At 37.0% G+C, this 23,524-nt stretch overlaps 5 protein-coding genes across 5 annotated transcripts; 3 read left to right on the top strand and 2 right to left on the bottom strand.

Annotated features, from left to right (window-relative positions):
* Window positions 1-220: 220 nt before the first annotated feature.
* Window positions 221-1,973, top strand: LOC110272468 (uncharacterized). Its single transcript, XM_052254188.1, has 2 exons — window positions 221-1,864; window positions 1,962-1,973. The coding sequence occupies exons 1-2, from the start codon at window positions 221-223 to the stop codon at window positions 1,971-1,973; spliced, it is 1,656 nt and encodes a 551-aa protein (XP_052110148.1).
* On the top strand, window positions 1,974-4,230 carry LOC107464739 (disease resistance protein RPM1-like). Its single transcript, XM_052253861.1, has 2 exons — window positions 1,974-3,804; window positions 3,886-4,230. The coding sequence occupies exon 1, from the start codon at window positions 2,063-2,065 to the stop codon at window positions 3,797-3,799; it is 1,737 nt and encodes a 578-aa protein (XP_052109821.1). The 5' UTR covers window positions 1,974-2,062; the 3' UTR covers window positions 3,800-3,804; window positions 3,886-4,230.
* Window positions 4,231-4,973: 743 nt separating this feature from the next.
* Window positions 4,974-6,868, bottom strand: LOC107464736 (mitochondrial intermembrane space import and assembly protein 40 homolog). The gene is made up of 4 exons (XM_016083692.2): window positions 6,647-6,868; window positions 6,495-6,532; window positions 6,270-6,395; window positions 4,974-5,378 (listed from the first exon to the last, which is right to left on the bottom strand). Exons 1-4 carry the CDS (start codon window positions 6,771-6,773, stop codon window positions 5,199-5,201), a joined length of 471 nt encoding a protein of 156 aa, XP_015939178.1. The 5' UTR covers window positions 6,774-6,868; the 3' UTR covers window positions 4,974-5,198.
* Window positions 6,869-7,315: 447 nt separating this feature from the next.
* Window positions 7,316-8,224, bottom strand: LOC127741510 (uncharacterized). Its single transcript, XM_052254187.1, has 3 exons — window positions 8,193-8,224; window positions 7,866-8,049; window positions 7,316-7,633 (listed from the first exon to the last, which is right to left on the bottom strand). Exons 1-3 carry the CDS (start codon window positions 8,222-8,224, stop codon window positions 7,316-7,318), a joined length of 534 nt encoding a protein of 177 aa, XP_052110147.1.
* A 10,304-nt stretch (window positions 8,225-18,528) lies between these two features.
* LOC107464704 (uncharacterized) lies at window positions 18,529-19,407 on the top strand. Its single transcript, XM_016083660.1, has one exon. It carries the CDS (start codon window positions 18,529-18,531, stop codon window positions 19,405-19,407), a length of 879 nt encoding a protein of 292 aa, XP_015939146.1.
* Window positions 19,408-23,524: the final 4,117 nt, after the last annotated feature.

The raw sequence follows: 23,524 nt of genomic DNA, 5'->3' as shown, positions 1-23,524 counted from the left end.
ATACTACTAACTCCCACACTTTTGTCAACATACTATGCTATGCTATCTGCTAACTTGACACCTTGAAAAATTTTGCAAAAACACCACAGAAAAATCAACCATTTCCAAATAAGCATCTGAAGGCAGACAGCTTTGTCTCACAAAACACGGGAGGCACAAGCCATCAACAGAAGTGACGAGCAGCCATTCTGCTTGTCTTCGGAAGAAACACTTACTGAAGATGCTCAATCATTCAAAGACTTCCGATTGCATTCAGCCAGAGGAAGACAACACCAGTTTCTATGTGAAGTGGATTCTCTGGTTGTTGATAATTTGTTGGTTTGGTATTTCTTTGTGGTATGATTGTTGGCTCAAATACTACAAAGGAAAGGTTAAATGGATAGAGAACAAATTGTCATTCCTGGAAGCTCTGAAAGATGACCATTATCAACTTACCGAGGAAGCAGACAACTTAAGATCACGAGGCCGTGAATTCTGGGGTTCAGAAGATCTATCTGAAATTAATCTGTGGCTAAGCAAGGAAGAAAGTCTTTGGGTAAATTCAACAAAGACACTGGTCAGTGATGCAGATGCCTGTATCAAAAACTACAAAAAACAGAGCCAAACAAGGATTCCTGGTTGTTTTACGGCTATCCTTAGATTGATATCCATCAGAGATGTTTTTCATCAAATAGATAGAGTTAAAACATCGGTGGAAGGTCATCTTGAAAATAAGGATAAAGATGCCAAGGACATCTATGACTCCATGCAGAAGTCACGGTTGAGGAATAGAAGTTTGCTGGATCAATATGCAGCTGAGGAGAGCCAAAAGACAGTCAAAACTGAAGACGACAAAGAAGATCAAAAGCAACGGAAGCCTTCTACTAGCATTAATGAATTGATGAGAAAGAGCAATGATCTATTTTCAGGCATGGAAAAGAGACGGTCTGTACATCTGTTGCTTCCACTGCATGCTTTCACAAATGAATTAAGTCAGCTGCAGTTGGAAACTAACACAGAAAATCTCTGGAAAGGACAAGCTAAAATGCTAATTGCAGAAGCTGAAGACCTCATCAGCGCCTACTCATGGTGGGTATCATATTTTGGCAGCATAAGAGGCATCCCCATAGTAGGGACAATGTTTAAGAAACACTTCAATGGCATCCCCATTAAAACAACTCAATTCGAAGAGGACATGGAACGCATTGTCGATGAATTCCATAACCTCCTTGATACAAAGAGCAAATGGAAATTTGATTTCATTGATAGCGATGCAATGGAGTCTGAATTACCATTTCAGAATGCAGATGATGATGAAATCACGTCAACTGTGAATAGCATCCGTATCAAGCTAGACCAAAGTGGCTCAAAGCAAGAGCCAATGAACTCGCTGTATCATCAATTAGAGGAAATGAATAAGGAGCTTCGAGGAAGGAGGGAAGAAACAGCTGTAAGAAAAGCATGCTTGGAGCACTTAAAGTCAATTAGTCAGGAGGTGGACCAATCAGTGTCCAATTTCCTAAAAGAGAAAATGAACAATCCGGAGCTTCAGCAAATATTAAAGGCAACGGATCTGCTTCAGAAAATAGTAAAAAATTGTTATACCAAGAGGCAGAACTCACCCTCAATTCCTGCTACGAAAAATGTTGCAAAAGAATTGGTCTCCAAGCTGACCACCAGCAGTGGTAATCTTTTGACACTTTCCATTGTGGGGATGAAGGGGGTGGGGAAGACAACTCTGGCAAAGGCAATCTTTTACAATAAAGATGTTATAAACTACTTCCCCGTCCGTGTCTGGGTGGCCGATGGAACTACCTCCAAAGTAAAAGTTCTTCTGATGAAACAGGATGGAACCATAGACCACCAGGCATTGTCCATCACAGAGGTACGTGATCACTTGAAAGGGAAGGGAGGCCTTATTGTCCTGGATAACATCTCAAAAAAGGATGATTTTGATAAATACAAAAAGGAACTGATATCAGAGACTGGAATGACAAATAGAAGCAGAATATTGCTCACAACACCCTTAAACAACATAGCTTCGTATGCTGACACATGTGGCGGCCCTCACCAAATTAGATTAATGACAAAAGACGAAAGTTGGGCACTGTTTCAGAAGGTGACCATGACTGTAAAGCCCAAAGAAAATTCTCAAGAGGAAAAGCTTGCCAAGAAAGTGGTGGGCAGATGCGGGGGCTTACCACTGCTTATTGTTTCTATTGGGTTTCTATTGTCAGTGAAAGGCAGCATTACAGAAGATAACTTGCGGCCACTGCTTCGTCAAATCAATCATGGCCATCAGAATATTCGATGGCTACAGGCTTGGGTGAATACCAATCAAGAACTGAATGAAACTTTGAGCGACTGTCTCTACTACATGACACTCTTCCCTGCAGACTTTGAAATCCCGGTCAGGAGATTAGTCAATCTATGGATAGCAGAAGGATTGGTGAAACAAAGGGATGACAACCAAGAAACATTAGAAGCCACAGCAGAAACATATTTAGAAAACTTGAACAAATGCAACATGATTCAAGCAGTGGCACTGAAGTCTAATGGGAAGATTAAGACATATCGCTTGCCAAGTATGCTCAGAGAGATCATATTGGCTGACAAAACAAGCCATAGCCAGTACTCAGGTACACATGTAGAGCGGCGATTTGCCTACCGCTTTGACGATCGTGGTCTTGATGCAAATGCAGCAAATGTATTCAGCAAGAAAAAAATTCCCCTATCTGTTTTCTTCTTTGACAAACGTGAGGGATGTAAGCCAGGAGAACACATAGGGAGGATCCTCTCAACAGGCATTGCAAATGAGCAATTCATGGAAATCAGTGTTCTTGATCTAGAACGCGTATTCAGACCACAGTTGCCAGATACTCTAGGTATGTTGATTCATCTCAAGTATCTTGGATTAAGATGGACTTACTTGGAGGAGTTCCCAACATTCATATGCAAACTAGAGAACCTGGAAACACTTGATGTAAAGCATACATGCATCCGTGTATTCCCCAGCTTCATCTGGAAATTGAAGAAATTGAAGAACTTATATCTGAACCAAGACTATCGCAGTAGACTTGAGGGTAGGCCAAGTGGAAACTTTCAGCATAATCTTTACAGATTATGGGGTGTGTTCATATATGGGAGGTGCCCTCTTCTTTTTGACTTTCAAAGGCTGAAGAATCTTGGGAAATTGAAATTGGCCTTCCAGTTAAAAGCAGAAGAACAAGATACACTAACCAAGAAGATTGTGCAGCTGAACCAGCTTGAGTCGCTCAGACTTAGATCAGTAAATGAAATGGGTGAACCTGAAAAGCTAATATTGAGAGATATATCAAAGCTGGAGAAGCTCGCATCCCTGCAATTGTATGGGAAATTAGAAAATGGTCTTCGCATGAATCACCTCCCACAAAATCTTATTAATCTCACATTGTCAGCTTCAAAGCTGCAAGACAGTCAGGATCCTATGCAACTATTGCAGAGCCTGGAGAAGCTTGAGTCCTTGTGTTTCTATGCTAACTCTTATCATGGAAAAAGCATGCTTTGTAACCCAGGGAGCTTTCCAAAACTTCTAGTGCTAAGATTTTGGAATTTAAGGAATCTGGAGGAATGGAATGTGAAAGAAGGAGCAATGCCTAGCCTCAGGGAATTTGAAGCACGGTCATGTGAAAAGTTAGCAGTTCCCACAGGATTGAAGTACTTGGGGAATATTCAATTGATCAAGTTACATAAAATGTCAAACACATTCATGAGAGAAATTTTGAGTAGTTATAAGAAGAAGATATTATCACCAGACGTTCGTATCTCACCCTTCAAGTAAAACAGGTAAGTTTCTGACTCCCCACCCACTCTTCTCTCTGAATCTGTTCATAATGATACCTAACTTCTCACTCTAACTTGTCACAGGCTTCCTCTTGCTCTTCGTTATTCGGATTTGTATCTGTCCAAAAAGCAGGCAAGAAGAGACTACTGTTTTGATGAATCAGTATTTTCAGTTCTCCATGTTTCACCTCCTTCCCAGGCTTTGTTAGCTTTAAGAATAACTGGAGGTTTCTTCAGTCATTAAGGCTTTCAATGTACTTCTCAAACTGCTGCACCATTATTTCTGTTTAATTTGGTTGTTATTTTTGAGGTGTTGCTCTACATGACTAAAAGGCCATGGAATAATATCTATATTCTTGCATAGTTGCATTGCTATGTTGGAAGAGTTAAGGCAATTTCTTCGTTTACAAGTTTGTATTATCTTATTGATGAAATTCCTAGAGGATTTAGAAATATCATGGATTGCATTGTTATCCACGAGTTATTAAAAAATACTAATGATAATATCAGCAACTTATATCTTAAATGATAAATTTTTTGAATGTTTAAAATGTGAACGAAAGAGAAGGTAAGGGTAGGGAATGAAGCAAAAGTTACCAAAACCAAATTCTCTATTTTACTTAGATAAACCTTGCTGTTCTTCAAGGAGATAAAGTAATTTCTATCAACTCCACCAGGCTAGGAAGCCAATGTATCAATGTATTTATGTATTGAACATACGAAAGAATGTAACTTTTAAGATGATTCAAATAAATTATTTACTATTGAAAAGGTATATAATGGGAATGACAAAACAGGAGGAGTGTAAGAAAGAATAAGATAGAATCCGGAGGAAAGGAGACAAAGATGATTGATTCTATGTAGTTTAACATTTAAGCTTCCAACCACCTTTTCCAATTTAGGGATCACAATCTACAAGCATCTATAGTATTTCATAGGCAACTCTAATCATTGTTGCATTATTATGTAACCTATGCTATCAATCTGCATATATTTTGATTCTTTCTTTCCCTTTTCCCATCACTTAATTAGGCAACATTTTTTAACTTCTGTTTCATAATTAAATGATAACATGAATCAAACTGGAGAGGGAATTTTCTTTTTTCTTTGTTTTTTTTTTTTTGGGCCAAATCCATGCAGATCTTAGATTTCAATGACTATCTAGAAGAGAATAAAGGATGCCAATTTTTTATTAAGAAAAGTTTAACCACTAAGTTATTGCAGATGTGGTACAGAAAAGCAATTATATATTTTAATCAGAAAATAGAAGTGCACAACATGAAGAATTATAAGAAGATTGTCTATCTACCTTTTGACTATTAGGATAAAGGTAAATTTAAAATGAACTTTGCGTGTACTTCTATCTGAACCGCAATGGAGAGAATCAAACTCTTCTCTTAAAGCCTGGATTTTGGACTTTGTGGCTCCCTAGACCATTGTGGAGGAAGTATCTTATATTCCTGCGTTGATTCAGGCTTCTCACTTTCATCTTCACCTAGAACATCTTTAGAAAATGCATTTGGGTTGGCCTTGATGCAGCTCTGCAGGGCGACAAATGGACTTACGCAGTCTGATCCCTACAAAAGAGGATTGCATTTCATACATCAACCCTTGTCAATAATATATAAATTAAAAAAATTTTGAATCTTGACCATTTGCACAAAATAATGAAATTCAAGACAAAAACATGTAAGTTCACAATTAAAATGGGGTTCAACAATTATGCATGTATGTGATGTACCCAATGTGTTTCTGCAACATGACATCAGCAATATGATTATATGAAGAGCCCAAATTAAATACATAAAGCCTAGAGTTTAGATTCACTTCTCACCTACTAACGTTAAAGATATTGTTGATCATCAAAAAATGCTATGTGCATACCAAAAATGAACTACCAAATTAGCCATCATGTATTTGTGTATGAATGAATACATGTATTGTTTAACTCATTTTTAATGTGTATTTTGTATTTCAACATGTATTTTATACAGATAGTCGATTTTTGTATACATCTAGCATAGTTGATATATCATACTTATCACAAGCTCTTATATTTAAAAGAAACAAAAATCATAACTGAAGAAAAATGCTTATTTATTCAACACTAAATAGTTCTAATAAAATCTGGTTAACATGTATATCGCTGCTAATTGCAATTATATTGATTATCATTATCATAATACTAACAATAAGATATACGGCCGAACACAAATTATATGATGATAACTAATTACTGTCACATTAACCGCAAAACACACTTTGTTAATTCCAAACTTGTACATCCTCGACCAATGTAAACAACTAAATAAAGCTCTAAAAAGGAATAAAAAACAATTAAATAAAATGGCACAAACTATGAAGTAATAAATCCATCATTACATGCTACAGGGTTACTTAGACCTGGTTTGTAAAGTTGCTTAGATTTATATAGGAATACATATATGACAGACATGTTTGGAACTTACCTTTTCTTCAGCAGTGCTCTTTAGAAAACAGAGAAACGCCTCCGAGAACTGGAAGCCGCAGGGACCAGTTCGCAAGTCAGCAATGCAAGGACATTCTAGAGCTCTCTGAGCCTTCGCCTCAATAGACTGAACAGAAAATTACACAAAAGAGGGCACAATTTTCAGCACTTCCATTCGCTCATTGGCATGTCAATTCATGAGATTATCAGAAAAGAAAGTACAAACCTCTTCAGTGTCATCGTTGTTTCCATATGCCGCAGCTTCTGTAACAAAACGAACGAAGACACAGGTTTAAGGCATTTACACAAACAGTTGAAAGGCATAAAAGAATAATAAAATAGAAAGAGTGCAATCAATGAACGAAAAAGTGAAAGAACCTGCAAGAACGGAATCGAGGGAAGTGGAATTAGAATTGTTCGAGGTTGAGGTCTGGGTTGAGGTTTGGGTTTGGGTTTGGGTTTGGGTGACGTGTGCCGCAGCTTCGGCGCTTTGAGCTAGACCCATGCTCTGAAACTTGATTGATGATTAGTTATCGCAGTTGAGTTTGAATAACCACCTTCCTTGAATCCTTGTTAGCTGTGTTTGGAAAACACATTAGAATTCTATTCAGAATTGGATTCTTTTTCTTATTTTAAAATTTAAAAAATATATAATTTAAATTTTTGTGAGAATTTTAATTCTTAACTTTAAACCAAAAATAAATCAGATCAAAATAATTTTTTTTTTAATTAAAACACACTCAACACAGCACAGTGGAGTAACAATAGTCAAGAACAGAAATTAAAAGCAAATTACACACGTTACTACCAATCTCAATAGTGATATTAATCCCTCGTCATCTTTGGCATTGCCATCAACAACCAGAGAGAATACCACCAAGCCACTCGTCAGAGAACATGAAGGATTTGTTGATTATTTCCACGACTCCTGCATGATTATTGAATACTCGATCATTTCTCTCTAGCCAAATTGCCCAAATGACTGTAAAGAATCCAACCAACCACCTCTTTCGCTCAATCTTTCTCTGCGCCGCATGCGTCCAACTCTCAAAGTGTTGCTTCAGTGTGCCTGGTATGGTCCATGACCTTCCAAGGGCGAACAACCACGCGCGCTCCACACTTGCCAAGTGAACTCAAACCAATAAACAGATGAAAAGCAGACTCAACAGCCTTGCTGCATAAAGCACACAAATCATCACGTGGACCAAGAATACCTAATTTGGATAGTCGTTCTTTGGTGTTCATCCGCTCAATCAACACAAACCAAGTAAACAATTCTACTCTGTGCGGGACGAAGCCCCTCCAAACAGCACTAGTAAAGCTATAACTCCTTATTTCCTCTGGGGTGACCGTTTCTTGCATCACCTGTACAAAGGATTTAGTCAAGAAAATACCTGTTCTATCAAACTTCCAGAAAATCATATCCTCCCTCTCAGTTGTTAGCTTTACTGGCAATAAGATCTCATGGAGCTGGTTTAACAGCTCTAGTTCCCATTGAAACAGCTGTCTCCTCCACTAGAAGCTCCATATCCACTTTAAGCCATCCCAAAATCCACAGTCCCCAATAACGGATCCTTTAAGGCTTGAGACTAAGAACAGTCTTGGGAATATCTCCTTCAAGACCCCACCAGGTAGCCAGACATCTTCCCAAAATTGGGTTGTTCTGCCATTTCCGACCTCCATTGACAGTCCCATGATCATCTTCTCCTGTATCTGTGGTTTCCTTATTCGTAGCTAACAGATATCCTTCCAAGGCCCCCACGTTGAGGCACAGGCTGCCCCTGGAGCATATCAGCAGGACTCATGCTATTACAAGAACACACTACTTTCTTCCATAAGGGGCAGTCCTTTTTCGAAAATCGCCACCACCATTTAAACAGAAGGGCCGTATTTCGAATCACTGCGTCTCCCACTCCCAACCCACCCGCCTTTTTCGGAGCCATCACTACCTCTCATCTCACAAGTGGCATACCAGTTCGCCCATCCTCTTTACTCCACAAGAACCGTCTTTGTAAGGCTATCAACTTTTCCGCTACAGCCTTAGGCAACTTGTACAAGCTTAGATAGTAAATAGGCAAGCTGTTAAGAACAGATTTTATGAGAACCAACTTACCCGCTTTATTGAGAGTCTTGGCTTTTCATAAACTAAGCTTGTCTTCCACCTTATCAATTACTGGTTTCCATGTCTTCACTAGCCTCGGATTCGCTCCCAAGGAGATGCCAAGATACCGAACAGGGAGGGAGGCCTCCTTACAGCCCAATAGGTGACACATCTTCTCCGTCCAACGTTGCTTGCAGTTAACCGGAATAAAGCTAGACTTCTCAAAATTAATGCTCAACCCAGACATCAGTTCGAAGCAGTGGAGGAGACGCTTGTAATTCCGTATGGTCTCTTCCTCTGGAGGGCAAAAGAGTATAGTGTCGTCCGCAAACTGGAGATGCGACAATTCAATGTGGTCCAGTCCAACTAAGAGTGGATAGATGCGCCCATTCCTTACCGCCTCTCTAATCATCCTATGAAGAACATCAACAACTAGGACAAATAGAAAGGGGGACAGAGGATCAACTTGTCGTAGTCTCCTCTCCATTTTGAAAGGTTCTGTAGGCTTTCCATTAACAAGAACTGACATAGACGCAGAGCATACACACTCCTTAATCCACCCCCGCCACCTATGTCCAAAGCCCATCTTCTGCAGCACTATATCCACAAAACTCCACCTGACTCTATCGTACGCTTTTTGGAAGTCCAGTTTAATTATTGCTGAGCTCATCTTTCTTGATTTCAACCACTGTACAGTTTCACAAGCTATCAAAGGCCCATCATGGATTTTCCTGCCCTGTACAAAAGCACTATGAGTCTCGCCCACTAGCCCTGGCATCACATGCCTCATCCTCCGAACCAGCACCTTAGATATGACCTTGTACACGCAGCCCACCATACTAATCGGCCTTAGATCTTTAATTTCTGTTGCTTCAATGAATTTCGGCGCCAACGCCACCCAAGTGACGTTCGAGTCCCTTGGCAGCACAGCTGATTGGAAGAATCCCAACACTGCTTCCGTGAACTCCCTCCCAACCTCTGCCCAACATTTCTTGATGAAATTCATGTTATACCCATCGCTCCCTGGTGCTTTTGAGGACTCACAATCACACACTGCAGTCTTTATTTCTTCAGCACTCGGTATCCACTCCAGCTCTACAGCTTCCTCGTCAGTTATTCGCCTTACCAGCCTATCCCGAAATCCTATATTTGGAGACGGCTCCTGATGGTACAAGTCCTTATAGAAATCCCTTATAGCCACCTTGATCCTGGTTTGATTCCTCACTAGTCTTCCATGGAGTCTTAAGGCATCGATTCGATTGTTCCTCCTCCGAGCAGAAGCAATATTGTGGAAGTATCTAGTGTTTCTATCCATCTCCTTGGCATGTCTAGATCGTGACATCTGCTTCCAATGGATTTCCTTCCTGACATACCATTTCTTGCATGAGCTCACAAGTGCCTTTCGTCTAGCTTCCGTTGTTCCATCATGCATTCCATGACTCACCATGTCATCTACCTTCCTGATTTCCTCCTCAAACATATCAATTCGCCTGTCTATATTTCCAAAATTCTCTCGATGCCATCTCCCCAACAGACCCGTCAAAGCTGCCAATTTATCTATGAATGGACCATCCCCTAAGCTTCTCCACTCCTCCTTCACCATCCTCAAAAACCCTTCATGAGTAAACCATGAGTCCAGACTTCGAAAAGGTCTGCGGCCCCCTCCCATCTTTGTAACATTCATAATCATCGGACAGTGGTCTGACAAACCTCTTGGGCCCCCTCATAACCTTGTTTCAGGAAACTCTTCCAACCACTCCAAACTGACCAGAATTCTATCAATACGACTACATGACTGGCCTCTGAACCATGTAAAGTGACAATCAGTTAAAGCGAGGTCCCTTAACTCCATGTCATTAATCCAATCTCTAAACTTTGCTGCAGATCGTGGCAAAGAAATCGTCCCGAGTTGCTCTTCCACTTTGACAATCTCATTAAAATTTTCCATAAAACAGAAAGGTACCTGACATAACCTGACCAAGAAACTTAATTCCTCCCACACAACAAGCTTTGCTTCCCTATCATGCTCTCCATACACTAAGCAGAATGCACATTTAAAGTTATTTTTTTACCAGCACCCCATCCACACATAACCACCTAGCTCCTTTATAGCAGTTACTTGAGTTAAACACCGTTATATCCCACATCAACAGTAACCCTCCAAATGCGCCTTCTGCCTCCACACACTCCCAACCCACTCCATCATTATCTCACATTTGCACAACATCAAATTTAGTCACCACCTCTTTCTTTGTCTCTATTAGGCCTAACACATGCACCTTGACTTTCTTTCTGAAATTTTTTACCATACTTAATTTCCCAACCCCCGCCAACCCTCTAACATTCCAAGATGCAAATATCATTGTAAGGTAGTTGTACACACCTTTTTTCGATTTTTCAGACGAATTCTTCTTGTTTTTTTCTTCTATTTGGTCTGCTTTCTTCTCCGAACTATTTCCTCATTCTGAGCCTGAAGTATTGCCATAATATCCTCTTCCTCGCCGTATAGTATCGCCCCAGATTCCACCGCCAAGTCCCAGGCCTTTTTGTTTTCTAGTATTTCCTCCTCCCGCTTGGTGTCAGAAGTCTCGGGAGCACCGTCGCTCTCCACCTCACTCTGGACATCCCCTCCCCCTATTATTCCTTCCCCAATCCCCGCGGGCTGCGCCGCCGACATCTCCAGCAAACCATTCACCTGGCCAGCAGTGTAATACCCGTTGTCAAACACCTTTGGCACTGATGACAATCCCCAGTGCACCCTGCTTTCGTAGTGACCCCCATTTCCTCAGGACAGTTGCAGCTTCCTATCACCTGGTCACTCTCACACCTCCTCACACTCTCCAACGCTCCATTAAACTCACCATTTCCATCAGAGCCATGCGGGTCCCCTCCTCCACCGTCGGCCCAAGGCATGTCCACTCAGCTCAAGCCCCCCTTCGTCCCACCTCCCATGCCCACCGCCGCATCCAGGCGGTCACCGACCTGGCCTCCTATGCGAGGCATCGCTACCGATAACTCCAGCCGCCCAGTGGTAGTCGATCTACCCACCAAACCGCGATTTGGGCCCTCATTGCTACTTGGGAGATGGCTCATCCGATCCCCTTCACCGCCACCCGACGGCATACCCAACTGTGCTCTTCCCTCTGCGCCACCTATACCAACCCTGTCCTTCCACCAAACCTCTTTGCGATGTGCCTGGCTTTTGTTGCCGTTATCCAAGGCCCCTCCGCCTTGAAACACATCCTCGAATTGTCCCAGTTCCTGAACCATAGACTCCGTGGGCCTGACCCGGCCAGCTACCCGATCCAAGCTGTTAGCAACCTGGCCCTTTTCGTGGTTTCTCTTATAATCCTCAAGTGGGCTGCAACGCCGGAGGCCCAATGTGTCTTCCTTACCCTTGTGTTTCCTTTGGGTCACTAATCCAATTGGATCTGCATGTAATTCCTTTGACCCCACACACCTCCTAGTACTAGTGACGTCTGCTTCATCAGCCACCCTCCCATGCACCATATCCCAGGATAGCGTTCTCTCAGAATCAACATTCTCATCGTTACCTGAAGACCCCGCATATCCAACCTTTGTCATCGTAGGGCCAACTTCCGGGCTCGTAGTCCTTCTAAATTTAAAATTCAAATGTCCGTTACCCTACTCATCCAAATCCTCTGAGGAAATTACCACACGACCTTCATCGTCACAACCTCCATTTTCGGCCCCACCATCAACTCCTCCGCCGTTACACAGTTTTCCAGCTGCTTCTGAGGGCCATTACCATCGCCAGTGCTTTCCCCCCCAGCGGCCCAATCGCCTCCAGGATAGGGTCCTTGGTTACCTCCCAGCTCAGCCATCATGCCACTACCCAGGGCAGTGGGCACCCCGCTACTCGCCTCGGTAACAAACACCCAAACGTATCCTTACCTACAGAGATGCCCATTCGTTCATGAATTACTTCAAACCAGCTAGTCTCAATCAATATACGGCCGACCCTGAAGGAGTCACCCGACATGATTCCATGGTCACAAACCACCACCTCCCCCCACTGCACCCCAATCTTCCGGAAGGTAGCTTCGGACCAAGCATGTACCGGGACTCCAGTGCATTCAAGCCAAACTCTTCTTCTATCACACCGGTCAGACTCAATCCAATGACCAATTCGATTGAATACTTTCAAGAGACCATTCATGTTGAACGTAAGAGCATCATCCGCGTTGCGACTATTAGCAAATATTAGCAAGGCCTTGTACGCTCCCAACTCACAGACCTTCACTATCTGAGGCCACTTCCTTCGCACTATAGCATTCAACAGTCTGTAATCAAGCGCTACCGTAGTACTTCCAACCAAGATCCTTCGCAGCCATTCCAACTTACGTTCATCCACCGAGGCTTGTACGACCCTTCCCTCCAAAGTCTCCAAAGCCTTCCCCGAATACTCTTGTTGGGGGTCACTCACATGCTCCTTACCCTTCCTCCCGTCCCATTCGGCCTTGCTCCTCGCATCATGTGATCCGCGGCGTACCATTCCTGTAGCCACAGGGTCCTCGTCCGGTGCAAGACCTCGTCCATGATCCACCACCCTAGTATTCGTACCCTTCCTAGTATCAACACTACCCGGTGCCTACTTCCTCTTTGAGCCGTCCCTCCTAAACCGAGCCTCTCCAACAAAAATCTCCTTCCCCTTTAGCCGCATCCGATTCATATCCGCGATCGCCTTCAAGGCTCCCCTCTTCGTAGTATACCTAATGAAGGCAAACAGATACACCACCCCACCATGCGTTTTCCTGGATAGGTAAATGTCATTGATCCTCTCCGTCCATGAAAACAGACCAAACAATTCCTGCTTAGAGATGTTCACCGGTAGCCTATCGACAAAGATAGTGAAAGAGTCTTGTTCCAGCTGAAGAAACTTTTCTGTGTTCCAAATCCGATGATCCTTTTCCCTCCTGGTGGTTCCCCACCCCACTCGCTCTCGCTCTCTTGCTCTCGTACTCATGTTCTCTACTACTCAGTCACATGTTCTCTCCGCTATCATCACTTTCAGTTGGCATGCGATCAAAATAAATTTAATTTATAAATTTAACCTAGTAAAATTTATATTTAAAGTTAAAATATCTACATTAGTTTTAATAAAATTAAATTTTTTAAATATATTTATTTTTCTATTCCTTTTTTCTTTTTGTTTATCGAGACTACATAATAATATTACGTAAACTTTAACCTTTTTTTTAAATTTTTTTATGCTAAATTTAAAAATTGATGTGAGAATTGAAATGCAAATTAATTTTTTTTAGAATTTAATTCAATTAATCTCATTAAAGTTTCAAAACATACTGTTTCCTTTCACTTTCCTCGAAACAACGCTCGCTCCATTTGCCTCTTTGCCAAATCCACAAGTTGAGAGAAATGATATAGAAATTGTTACTATAAGAATGAAATGGATGGCTACGGATGGCTCATTTTTTTATACTGAAGTGTTATGTTACAAAGTTCTTATATTTAATGATAATGGAAAACAGTAGTCTCTTTACATGTATAAATAAAAGTTAAATTTTAGAAACAGAAGTTAAATTTTAGTGCGTAACACAGAGTTACAGTAATAATAAAACAATTACTCTCTCTCTTACATTACAAAGTACTTTTTTACTTTCTCTCTTCATATATTACTAATATAATATTAATATATTATTTTTATAGTAGTATAATAATATTGGTAAATACTGATAGTAATATTTTTCTATACTTTATTTTATTACCTCTTCTCTATTTATTTTATACCACGTTATCAGTACGAGATTCTGATCAAATTTTTAAGAAGACTCAGATAACAAATTTTTATTATGTTGAAACTCTCTCATCTTGAATTTAATGCTCTTGATATATTTAGAAATAATTATTTATCATGAATATCTACTTAATATACTAAAACTGGGTTTTTCCCCAGCTACTAAAGGTGACATGTCGATCTCTCATGCCTCCGTTTTTCCTCCAAAACGAATAATTTTTTTTTCTATTCTAAATTATTTTATTGTAATTATATTATAATTAATACTAAATAAATAATATATAATAATACTAATTTGGTAACATATCCTCATTATAATTATATCAAATCAATATTTAATGCACTATTAAACTACTTATCAATTATCAATTAAAAATACTTTTAATAGTTTTAATGATAATAATAATATCAATAATAGTAATAATAATAATAATAAATCTTTGTTACCCGATTCACATATATCAAATAATTTTTCTAAATTATTTTATAAAAATATCTTTAATATAATTATATTGTAGTTAATATTTAATGAATAATATATAATTATACTAATTTAGAAACATATCTTTATTATAATTGTATCAAATCAAAATTTAATGCATTATTAAAAATTACCTTAATAATAGATAATTTACATATTTATTTTTGTTTTACTAAAATCTATATATAGTATTTTTCTGTGGTACATGAATCTAAATTTGAGAGTCAATTCATAATTTTATATTTAGTATTTTTTTACTACTTCATAGAATAAGAATGTATTCTTCGTTTTTTATTGAAGTTGATCTTTTTAAGGTACAATTTATAATTTTTATAATACTTTTTTTATATACTCATTCTATTATATTATTCTTTTGATAATTTTTTATTTGTTGTTATTCTAAGTTATTCTTATCGTCTAATGTTCCAATTCGATTGTCTTTTGCCACAATCATTTACAATGCATCACATCCATGAAATACATCATCGAGTTGTCTTCACTGATTCGGGTTCCAACTACATGGATGTAAGTGTTCAAAGAAGAGGCAATAGTCTCTACTTTATCGAAGGATGTAAGCGATCAGTTTTGCTAAATTCATGACAAATTCAGATATGCAATTTCAACGATTGGTAATATATTTAATTTTTTTTTAGTTTAAACTGTTCATTATTAGAATAATTTTTTTAACATATTTTGATTTTTTTTTCAGAAATTACCAGCTTTCTTTTGCATGTATGCAATGCCATTGAGGGGAATAAGAGTTAGTTTGGTTTCTCGGTGTGACAATTCTATACCTTGCCGCATTGCATGGATAGCGGATGATGAAGCTTATCTAAGAAAAGGATGGTCTGATTTTGCACGAATTCTAAATATTAAAACTTACGATGTTATTTCAGTTGGTTGTCGTTACAATAATGATTCTATACTATACGTGACTAAGGACTAGAATAGGTTCAATATTGTTTAGGTAATTTGGTTTTACTATTAGTATTTGATTACATTATAATTATAGAATTTTAAATTATTGCCTCAATTTATATATTACGATTATTTTTTGTGGATGTGCTATTTTTAAATAATTTAATAAAATGAACTAGTGTCATATATTATTAAGTTTATTTTTATCCTTTATTTGTATTTTCATTATATTTGACAAAAAATGAACCTACACATATATTAAATCGTTGACCTAAAGGCAATTTATTTGCTAATAAAAACAGATTTTATTTATAATTGAAATAAAATTTATTTGCCAACAATCGGTGGATAAAATTGAAATTACACCTGTGTCATATAATTATAATTGATTAATTGGTATAAAATGAAATTATACCCGTACTATGAGTAATAATTTAAATAATTATATCTTAACAAAATATAATTTGAAATGATTAATAAATAATTATCTTAACAAAAATAATTATTTAATAATTGATTTAATAATCAATGCAAAAAATAATTATTAATAATAGTATTATTAACTGGATAAATAATATAATTTCAAATTATTACTTAAAATATAAATAATATATGAAAATCTATTGAGTAAATTAATGATTTTGCACCTTAATAATTTGACAATTATTACTCAATTAACCAGTTAATTGAATTAGTAATAACAATTTCCAATTTCAAATTTTGTATATTAAGTAGTTATTAAAAACTGGGTAATAACGATTTATACAGGAAAATCATTGATAAATTCAATTAACCATATAGAAGATAATATACTAACAGTTTTAGTATATTATTTATGGCAAGCAAAATTATTTTCTCAGATTTTCTATTAAAATTGAAATTACTAATAGTTTAAAAAAAGATTTATTAATAAAATTACTAATAGTTACATTTTTATACACAAGATATATATTTTCTATATATTATTTAAAAAATATAATGAAACATGAATAATGAATGAGTATGTTATTTCTTCGACTAGCTAATTAATACAAAATCGAGTACCCCTTTTTTATTCGATTGAGGTCATATTCTGTTTGGTGAAAGTTTTAATCACCTTAATTAAATCCTGTCTTTATGCCTTAACTTATACAAGTAGTAATATGTTACGTATAATTTGGTATATCTAAGTAGTTATTTCTCATAGTGGAGATGTAAAAAATTATATTAAGGTTTATTGCCAAATAATTAGTGGATGAATAATAGTAGATTATATTATTTTGGAAAAGTATTTTCATTATAATTATATCAAATCAACATTTAATTATGATAAAATATGTCAATTATAATTATATCATAGAATTATAATAATTACGATATTTATGTTATATATTTTAATTATTTATATATGTAAATAATTAGAAATCAATCAAATCAAATTATCACGATAAATAATATGTTGTATATTATTACGGAAAATAATCCGTAGATAAAATTGAAATTACACCCGTGTCATATAATTATAATTGATTAATTGGTATAAAATGAAATTATACCCATGTCATGAGTAATAATATAAATAATTATATCTTAACAAAATATAATTTAAAATAATTTATAAACAAGTATCTTAACAAAAATAATTATTTAATAATTGATTTAAAAATCAATGCAAAAAATAATTTTTAATAATAGTATTATTAACTGGATAAATAATATAATTTCAAATTATTACTTAAAATATAAATAATATATGAGGAAATCTATTGAGTAAATCAATGATTTTGCACCTTAATAATTTGACAATTATTACTCAATTAACCAGTTAATTGAATTAGTAATAACAATTTTCAATTTCAAATTTTGTATATTAAGTAGTTATTAAAAACTGGGTAATAACGATTTACACGGAAAAATCATTGATAAATTCAATTAACCATAAAGAAGATAATATACTAACAGTTTTAGTATATTATTTATGGCAAGGGAAATTATTTTCTCAAATTAAATTTTATATAATTATAGTAAGTCTCTATAATTAAAGCAATATAAAACTGTTTCATATATAGCCATAATATTATACATATTTATATATCTCTTTTTTATCTCTTTTTTTAAAATATTGACATATAATTAATGTAAAAAATATATAATATTAAACTGTTTTGTTATGCATATATATGAATTTGTATAATAACCCGTATAATTTATACGTATGACATAATACATATGTCATAAAAAGATTTCATAATTTTTGAAAACCACTGTTTTGTTATATGAAATTAAAATTGAAATTAAATAATTTCTATTTATATAATTTTTTTATTAGTATCAAGTATTTCCATTAAAAATTTATATCGTTTGTAATTAGTGTGTGTATATATATAAGTCGTAATAGTCAATTGTTTCAATTATTTTGACGTTAATGCTCTTGCGAATGAACTAAGTGGGTATTTAGAAAGGCTAACTAATGAGCAAAAATTTGCATACGATCAAATAATTGGTGCTGTTAGCTATAATATGGGTGGACTTTTCTTCTTATACGGTCAAGGTGGTTGTGAAAAAACATTCTTATGGTCAATTATATCATGCTCAATTAGGTTTAAATGAGGTATAATTTTAAATGTTGCTTCGAGTGAAATTGCTGCACTTTTGTTGTCTAATAGAAGAACTACACAAGGTTTAAAATTCCTTTGGCCACAAATGAGAATTTTTTGTGTAGCATTAAACAGGAAAGTCATCTTGCAAGGTTAATATCCAAGGCCAAATTAATCACATGGGATGAAGCTCCAATGATAAGTAAGTATTGTTAAGAAGCTTTAGACAAATGCCTCAGAGACATCTTAAGGTGCTTAGATTCGTATAATGCTCATGTGCCATTTGGAGGTAAAGTTGTTGTTCTTGGAGGAGATTTTAGACAAATTTTACCTGTGATTCTCAGAGGCTCAAGGCAAGATTCTTCATATTTGTGGCATAACTGTAAGGTTTTGAAACTTACAAAAAATATGAGATTGTCACTTGGTGAAAACAACAACATACAAGAACTCATAAATTTTGCAGAATGGCTACTCAAAATTGGTGATGGTTTGGCTAGTGATACAACAGATGGTGAATCAATCGTTCATATACCATCTGACATTTTGATTAAGAACTCTGAGACAACTTTGGATGACCTCATTGATTTCGTGTATCCAGATATGTTATCCAATTTATCCATTGAAAATTATTTCAAGGATAGAGCAATTCTTGCACCAACTTTGGATTGTGTCACTAATGTCAACAACAAGATGACTGCAGGATTACCTGGACAAGAAAGAGTCTACTTAAGTTCAGACTCTGTGTGTGCTGAAGAGGGAAATATGGAATTTGAGTTAGATGCTTTCTCGTCGGAGATTCTAAATGGAATAAATTGTTCAGGCCTACCACCACACAAGTTGGTTATGAAGGTTGATGCTCCTTTTATGTTGCTGCAGAATATAGACCAAACTAATAGTTTGTGCAATGGAACGAGAATGCAAGTTAGAAGAATGGGAAATCATGTGATAGAATGCAAGACTTTAACTGGTAACAAAGCTGGAAGTATTGTTCTTATCCCAAGACTGAATCTAATTCCAAATAATGAAACATTGCCGGTCATGTTTCAAAGAAGACAATTCCCAATTATCATGTCATTTGCAATGACAATAAATAAGTCCCAGGGACAAACTCTATCGAAAGTTGGAATTTACCTTCCAAGGCCAGTTTTCACCCATGGTCAATTGTATGTTGCGTTATCAAGGGTAACGAGTAAAGATGGTCTGCGAGTGCTGTTGCAAGATCATGGATACTTGGAAGATAACTGCATGATGAATGTGGTATATAGAGAAGTTTTTGAGAGTCTATAATAAAAAGGTAATAACAAAATGTCTTACTAAATCTATTTATTTATTAAAATTTATTACTATCACTTAAAAAAATTTAGAAATTCTAGGAACTAATAGATGAATTCTTATTGTACATTAATAGTTTGAGAATATTAAAATTATCATTAAAATTTGTATAATTTTATTCTCTTGACAAACAATTTTATAATTATGTTAATCATATAATTTTATATACAAACATTGCTACGGTGTTGTTTCATGTATATATTTTGCAGGTATCAAAGGATAGCATTGAATTGTTATTCAGTAGGAGTAGGTTTAAATTATTTATTGTTTATTACAAAACTTTCTGCATTAGGATTCTCTATTAATTTGTTCTTCATTTTGAGCTGATTTTGATATTTTCTTACTTCACAGTAAACCAACATATAAAACTTTGTTGGTTGATTTAAGTATTACTAGATTATTTATGGTCATATTGAGTATATATGCCTGATTTATTGAAAAAAGTAGATTAAATAACTATTTTATAGTTAATACAATTAATACTATATTAAGAAAAGAAAAACAACGCATACAAGTTATTTTTTTATTAATTAAATTATTATAATTAAAATGAAATTTAACATAACAACTTAAAATTATAATTTTAATATTATTACGTGCATGGCACGGGTGATTAAACTTGTTAGATGCTGAAATCCATCTTGATTCAATAGATCTTGAAGATACCATTAAGGCTGAAAATAATGCATCCCAGAAGGATAAAGCCAAAGTCATGATTTTCCTTCGTCGTTATCTTGATAAAGGATTGAAAAATGAATATCTCACATTAAAAGATCCTGCAGATATTTGGAAATACCTTGAAGAAAGGTATAATCATAAAAAAATGGTGATACTTCCTCAAGCCCGATATGAATGGACGCACTTGCATCTGCAGGATTTTAAATCCATAAATGAATATAATTTTGTAATGTTTTGAATCACTTCACGAATGAAATTATGTGGCGAAAATATAACTGACAATGATATGTTGGAGAAAACTTTTTCAACCTTCCATGCCTCAAATGTGCTCCTACAGCAGCAGTATCAAGAAAAAGGGTTTAAAAAATATTCTGATTTAATTTCTTGCCTTCTTATTGTTGAACGCAACAATGAGTTGCTTTTAAAGAATCACGAAGTGCGCCCAGCTGGCGCCGCCCCATTTTCTGAAGTAAATGCGACAAATCATTACCCAAAAAGAGGTAAATGGCAAGATTTTAATAACAAGAAAAAATTATGGAAGGAAAAAGAATTATGTTCAAAGGAGAGGATCTCACCAAAAGTGGGATAAAGAAAGAAATATTGGGCAAAATAAATCAACAGAGGATAACTGCTTCCGTTGTGGTGGAAAGGGTCATTGGTCGCGTACTTATCGTACACCAAGGCACCTAGTCGATCTTTATTAAGCATCTTTGAAAAAGGATGATAAAGGAAAGGAAACAAATTTTGTTTCAAATGATGCTAAAAATTTTACCACTTATTATGATGTACCCGATTTCTTTGAGGATCTTGAAGGAAATATTGGTCGTTTGATCAATGACTGAATAGTTTAATGTGTGAGATTGTTAAGTATTCATGTAAATAAATAATGTAAAGAACTTATTGTTAAGTTTTATTTTCTATGTATTTAAGTTTTAAATATGATGTATATAAATAATGAAATATTAATGTTCATAATTTTAAAATCATTAAATGTGTCAAGTTTTAAAATAAAATTTTAAGGGCAATTTACCTATATAAAATAAATCCTGGAAACCTTTACTTGATTACAACAATTGGAAACTTGCTTTGTGAATGTCTTGTTTCACTTTCTATATAATCCGTGGGAGCTGTTCATACCCTGGGTCGAGGTGTCCGACCCGGGATGTTCTACAGATAAAGCGACCGACCTCTTCTGGTCAGGATGACCCGACCTCTTCTTAAAGATCTCGGCCAATCACAGGAAAGCCCAATAAAAAGGCCCAAGCAGAGGAACACGACCCGAATCCAATGGCGGCCCAAGCCTATAGAGATAAAGGCGGTTCCCTTAAAGATAAGATGACCTCGCTCGAAGATAAAGATAAGATAAGATAACTAACTTATCTTATCTAAGAAGGTCACTCTACGCCATTATAAATACACTGGAGCACACAGGTATAACTCATACTCTGATTCTACTAAAAACCTGCTTAATACCCTTTCTAACTTAAGCATCGGAGTCCCTTGCAGGTACCCCCCACCCTCCGGGGATGAAGGATCAGCACCATCACCAAGTCCAACAAGTCGGATACAACATCTCCAGCCCTCACAGAAGATCTCATCCGAGATCGGCCTACAGTTTCAGGTAACCCTCGGAACATTGGCGTCGTTGCCGGGGACCTGGAAGTCATCCCATTACCATGGTGGACGACCATGACAACGATCACATCTCAGATCTAGAAGAAAAAATGCCGCACAAAAACGTGGGCACAACACCAAAAGATACTCCCCAAATTAACAATAAGAACTCCCCAAACGAGGGAGCCCTGGAAGCATTCCAAGATCGGTTAAAACAACTTGAGGAAGATGCCCTACGTCAACGAGAGGCCGAGAAGGATCTGCAAAGAGAAATAAGGCGACGCCGGGAACTGGAAATCAAACCCCTAAAACTTGAAGCTGATGTCAAGACGAAAGCCAGCCGATCCACTCCCGAAGACAACGCACGAAAGGAGCAATACCCATTCACCAAAGAAATCATGAAGACAAAAATCCCAAAGGACTTTAAACTTCCAGACATGACCTTATACGACGGCACTACAGATCCTAGCCATCATCCCAGCAACTTCAGAAGCAGAATGTGCCTCACCGATGCCTTTGATGCAGTTCGTTACAAAGCCTTTCCAACCACTTTAACAAAAACAGCAATTAGATGGTTCGACAATCTCCCTCCTAGGTCTATCTCAAGTTTCGACGACATGGCTAAAAAATTCCTGGCCAGATTCTCCATCCAAAAGGACAAAGCTAAACACGCTCCGAGCTTACTAGGAATTAGACAAGGAGAGCGAGAAGCCCTGCGTAACTACATGGAGAGATTCAACAAAACATGCATGGATATACAAAACCTTTAAACAGAAGCTACCATCATGGGTCTCATTAATGGTCTGCGAGAAGGGCCTTTTAGTCAATCCATATCAAAGAAGTACCCCACATCTCTGAACGAGGTGCATGAGCGAGCGGAAAAGTACATCAACATGGAGGAAAACTCCCGATTAGGAGAGACCTCAAAAGCAGGGTTCACCCCTCAGGATAAAGACAAGGATTTCAGAAAAAAGGAAGATCGACATGGAGAGAAAATCAAAAAGTACCACAATTACACCCCTCTTCGGGTGTCTCTTGTGGATGTCTACAGAGAGGTTTGCAACACAGAAAAAATACCACCAGCTCGACCACTCAAAGGCAAAAAAGGAGGAGAAAACCGGGCTGAATATTGTGAATACCATCGGATCCACGGGCACTCCACCAATGAGTGTTTTGACTTGAAAAACATCATAGAAAAGCTCGTACGAGAAGGGAGGCTAGATCGCTACCTAGCTACCCGTGATGATGAACAAAGGAAAAGAAGAAGAGCAGAAGACGTCGGACCAACCGCTCGATCATCCCGGACGCCAGAAAGGCATGTCCACATGATACACGGTGGATTCGCCGGGGGAGAAATCTCCAAATCATCCCGCAAGAGACATCTCAAAGATGTATACCACGTCGCAGAAAAGAAGGAAACACCCGACATCCCGGCGATCACTTTTACCAAGGAAGACGCATTCGGCGTCACGGCAGGGCATGACGATCCCATGGTAATCACTATGATACTGACAAACGCAAATCTTCACTGCACATTGATAGACCAGGGGAGCTCTGTCGATATCTTATTCAAAACTGCCTTCGACAAACTCGGCTTGGAAGAAAAGGAACTCAGAGCATATCCGGACAGCCTGTTCGGGTTAGGAGATACCCCGGTTCAACCAATGGGATACATCCCGCTCCACACAACTTTTGGAAAAGGAAGTTAGTCAAGAACACTCAAAATAGATTACATCGTCGTTGACGTAAGCTCAGCCTACAATGCCCTAATAGGTCGGAC

Source organism: Arachis duranensis, chromosome 9, assembly GCF_000817695.3.
Source record: "Arachis duranensis cultivar V14167 chromosome 9, aradu.V14167.gnm2.J7QH, whole genome shotgun sequence".
Taxonomy (NCBI): Eukaryota; Viridiplantae; Streptophyta; class Magnoliopsida; order Fabales; family Fabaceae; genus Arachis; species Arachis duranensis.
The sequence above is the reverse complement of the archived record's forward strand: the minus strand, read 5'-3'. Positions and strand labels throughout refer to the sequence as shown.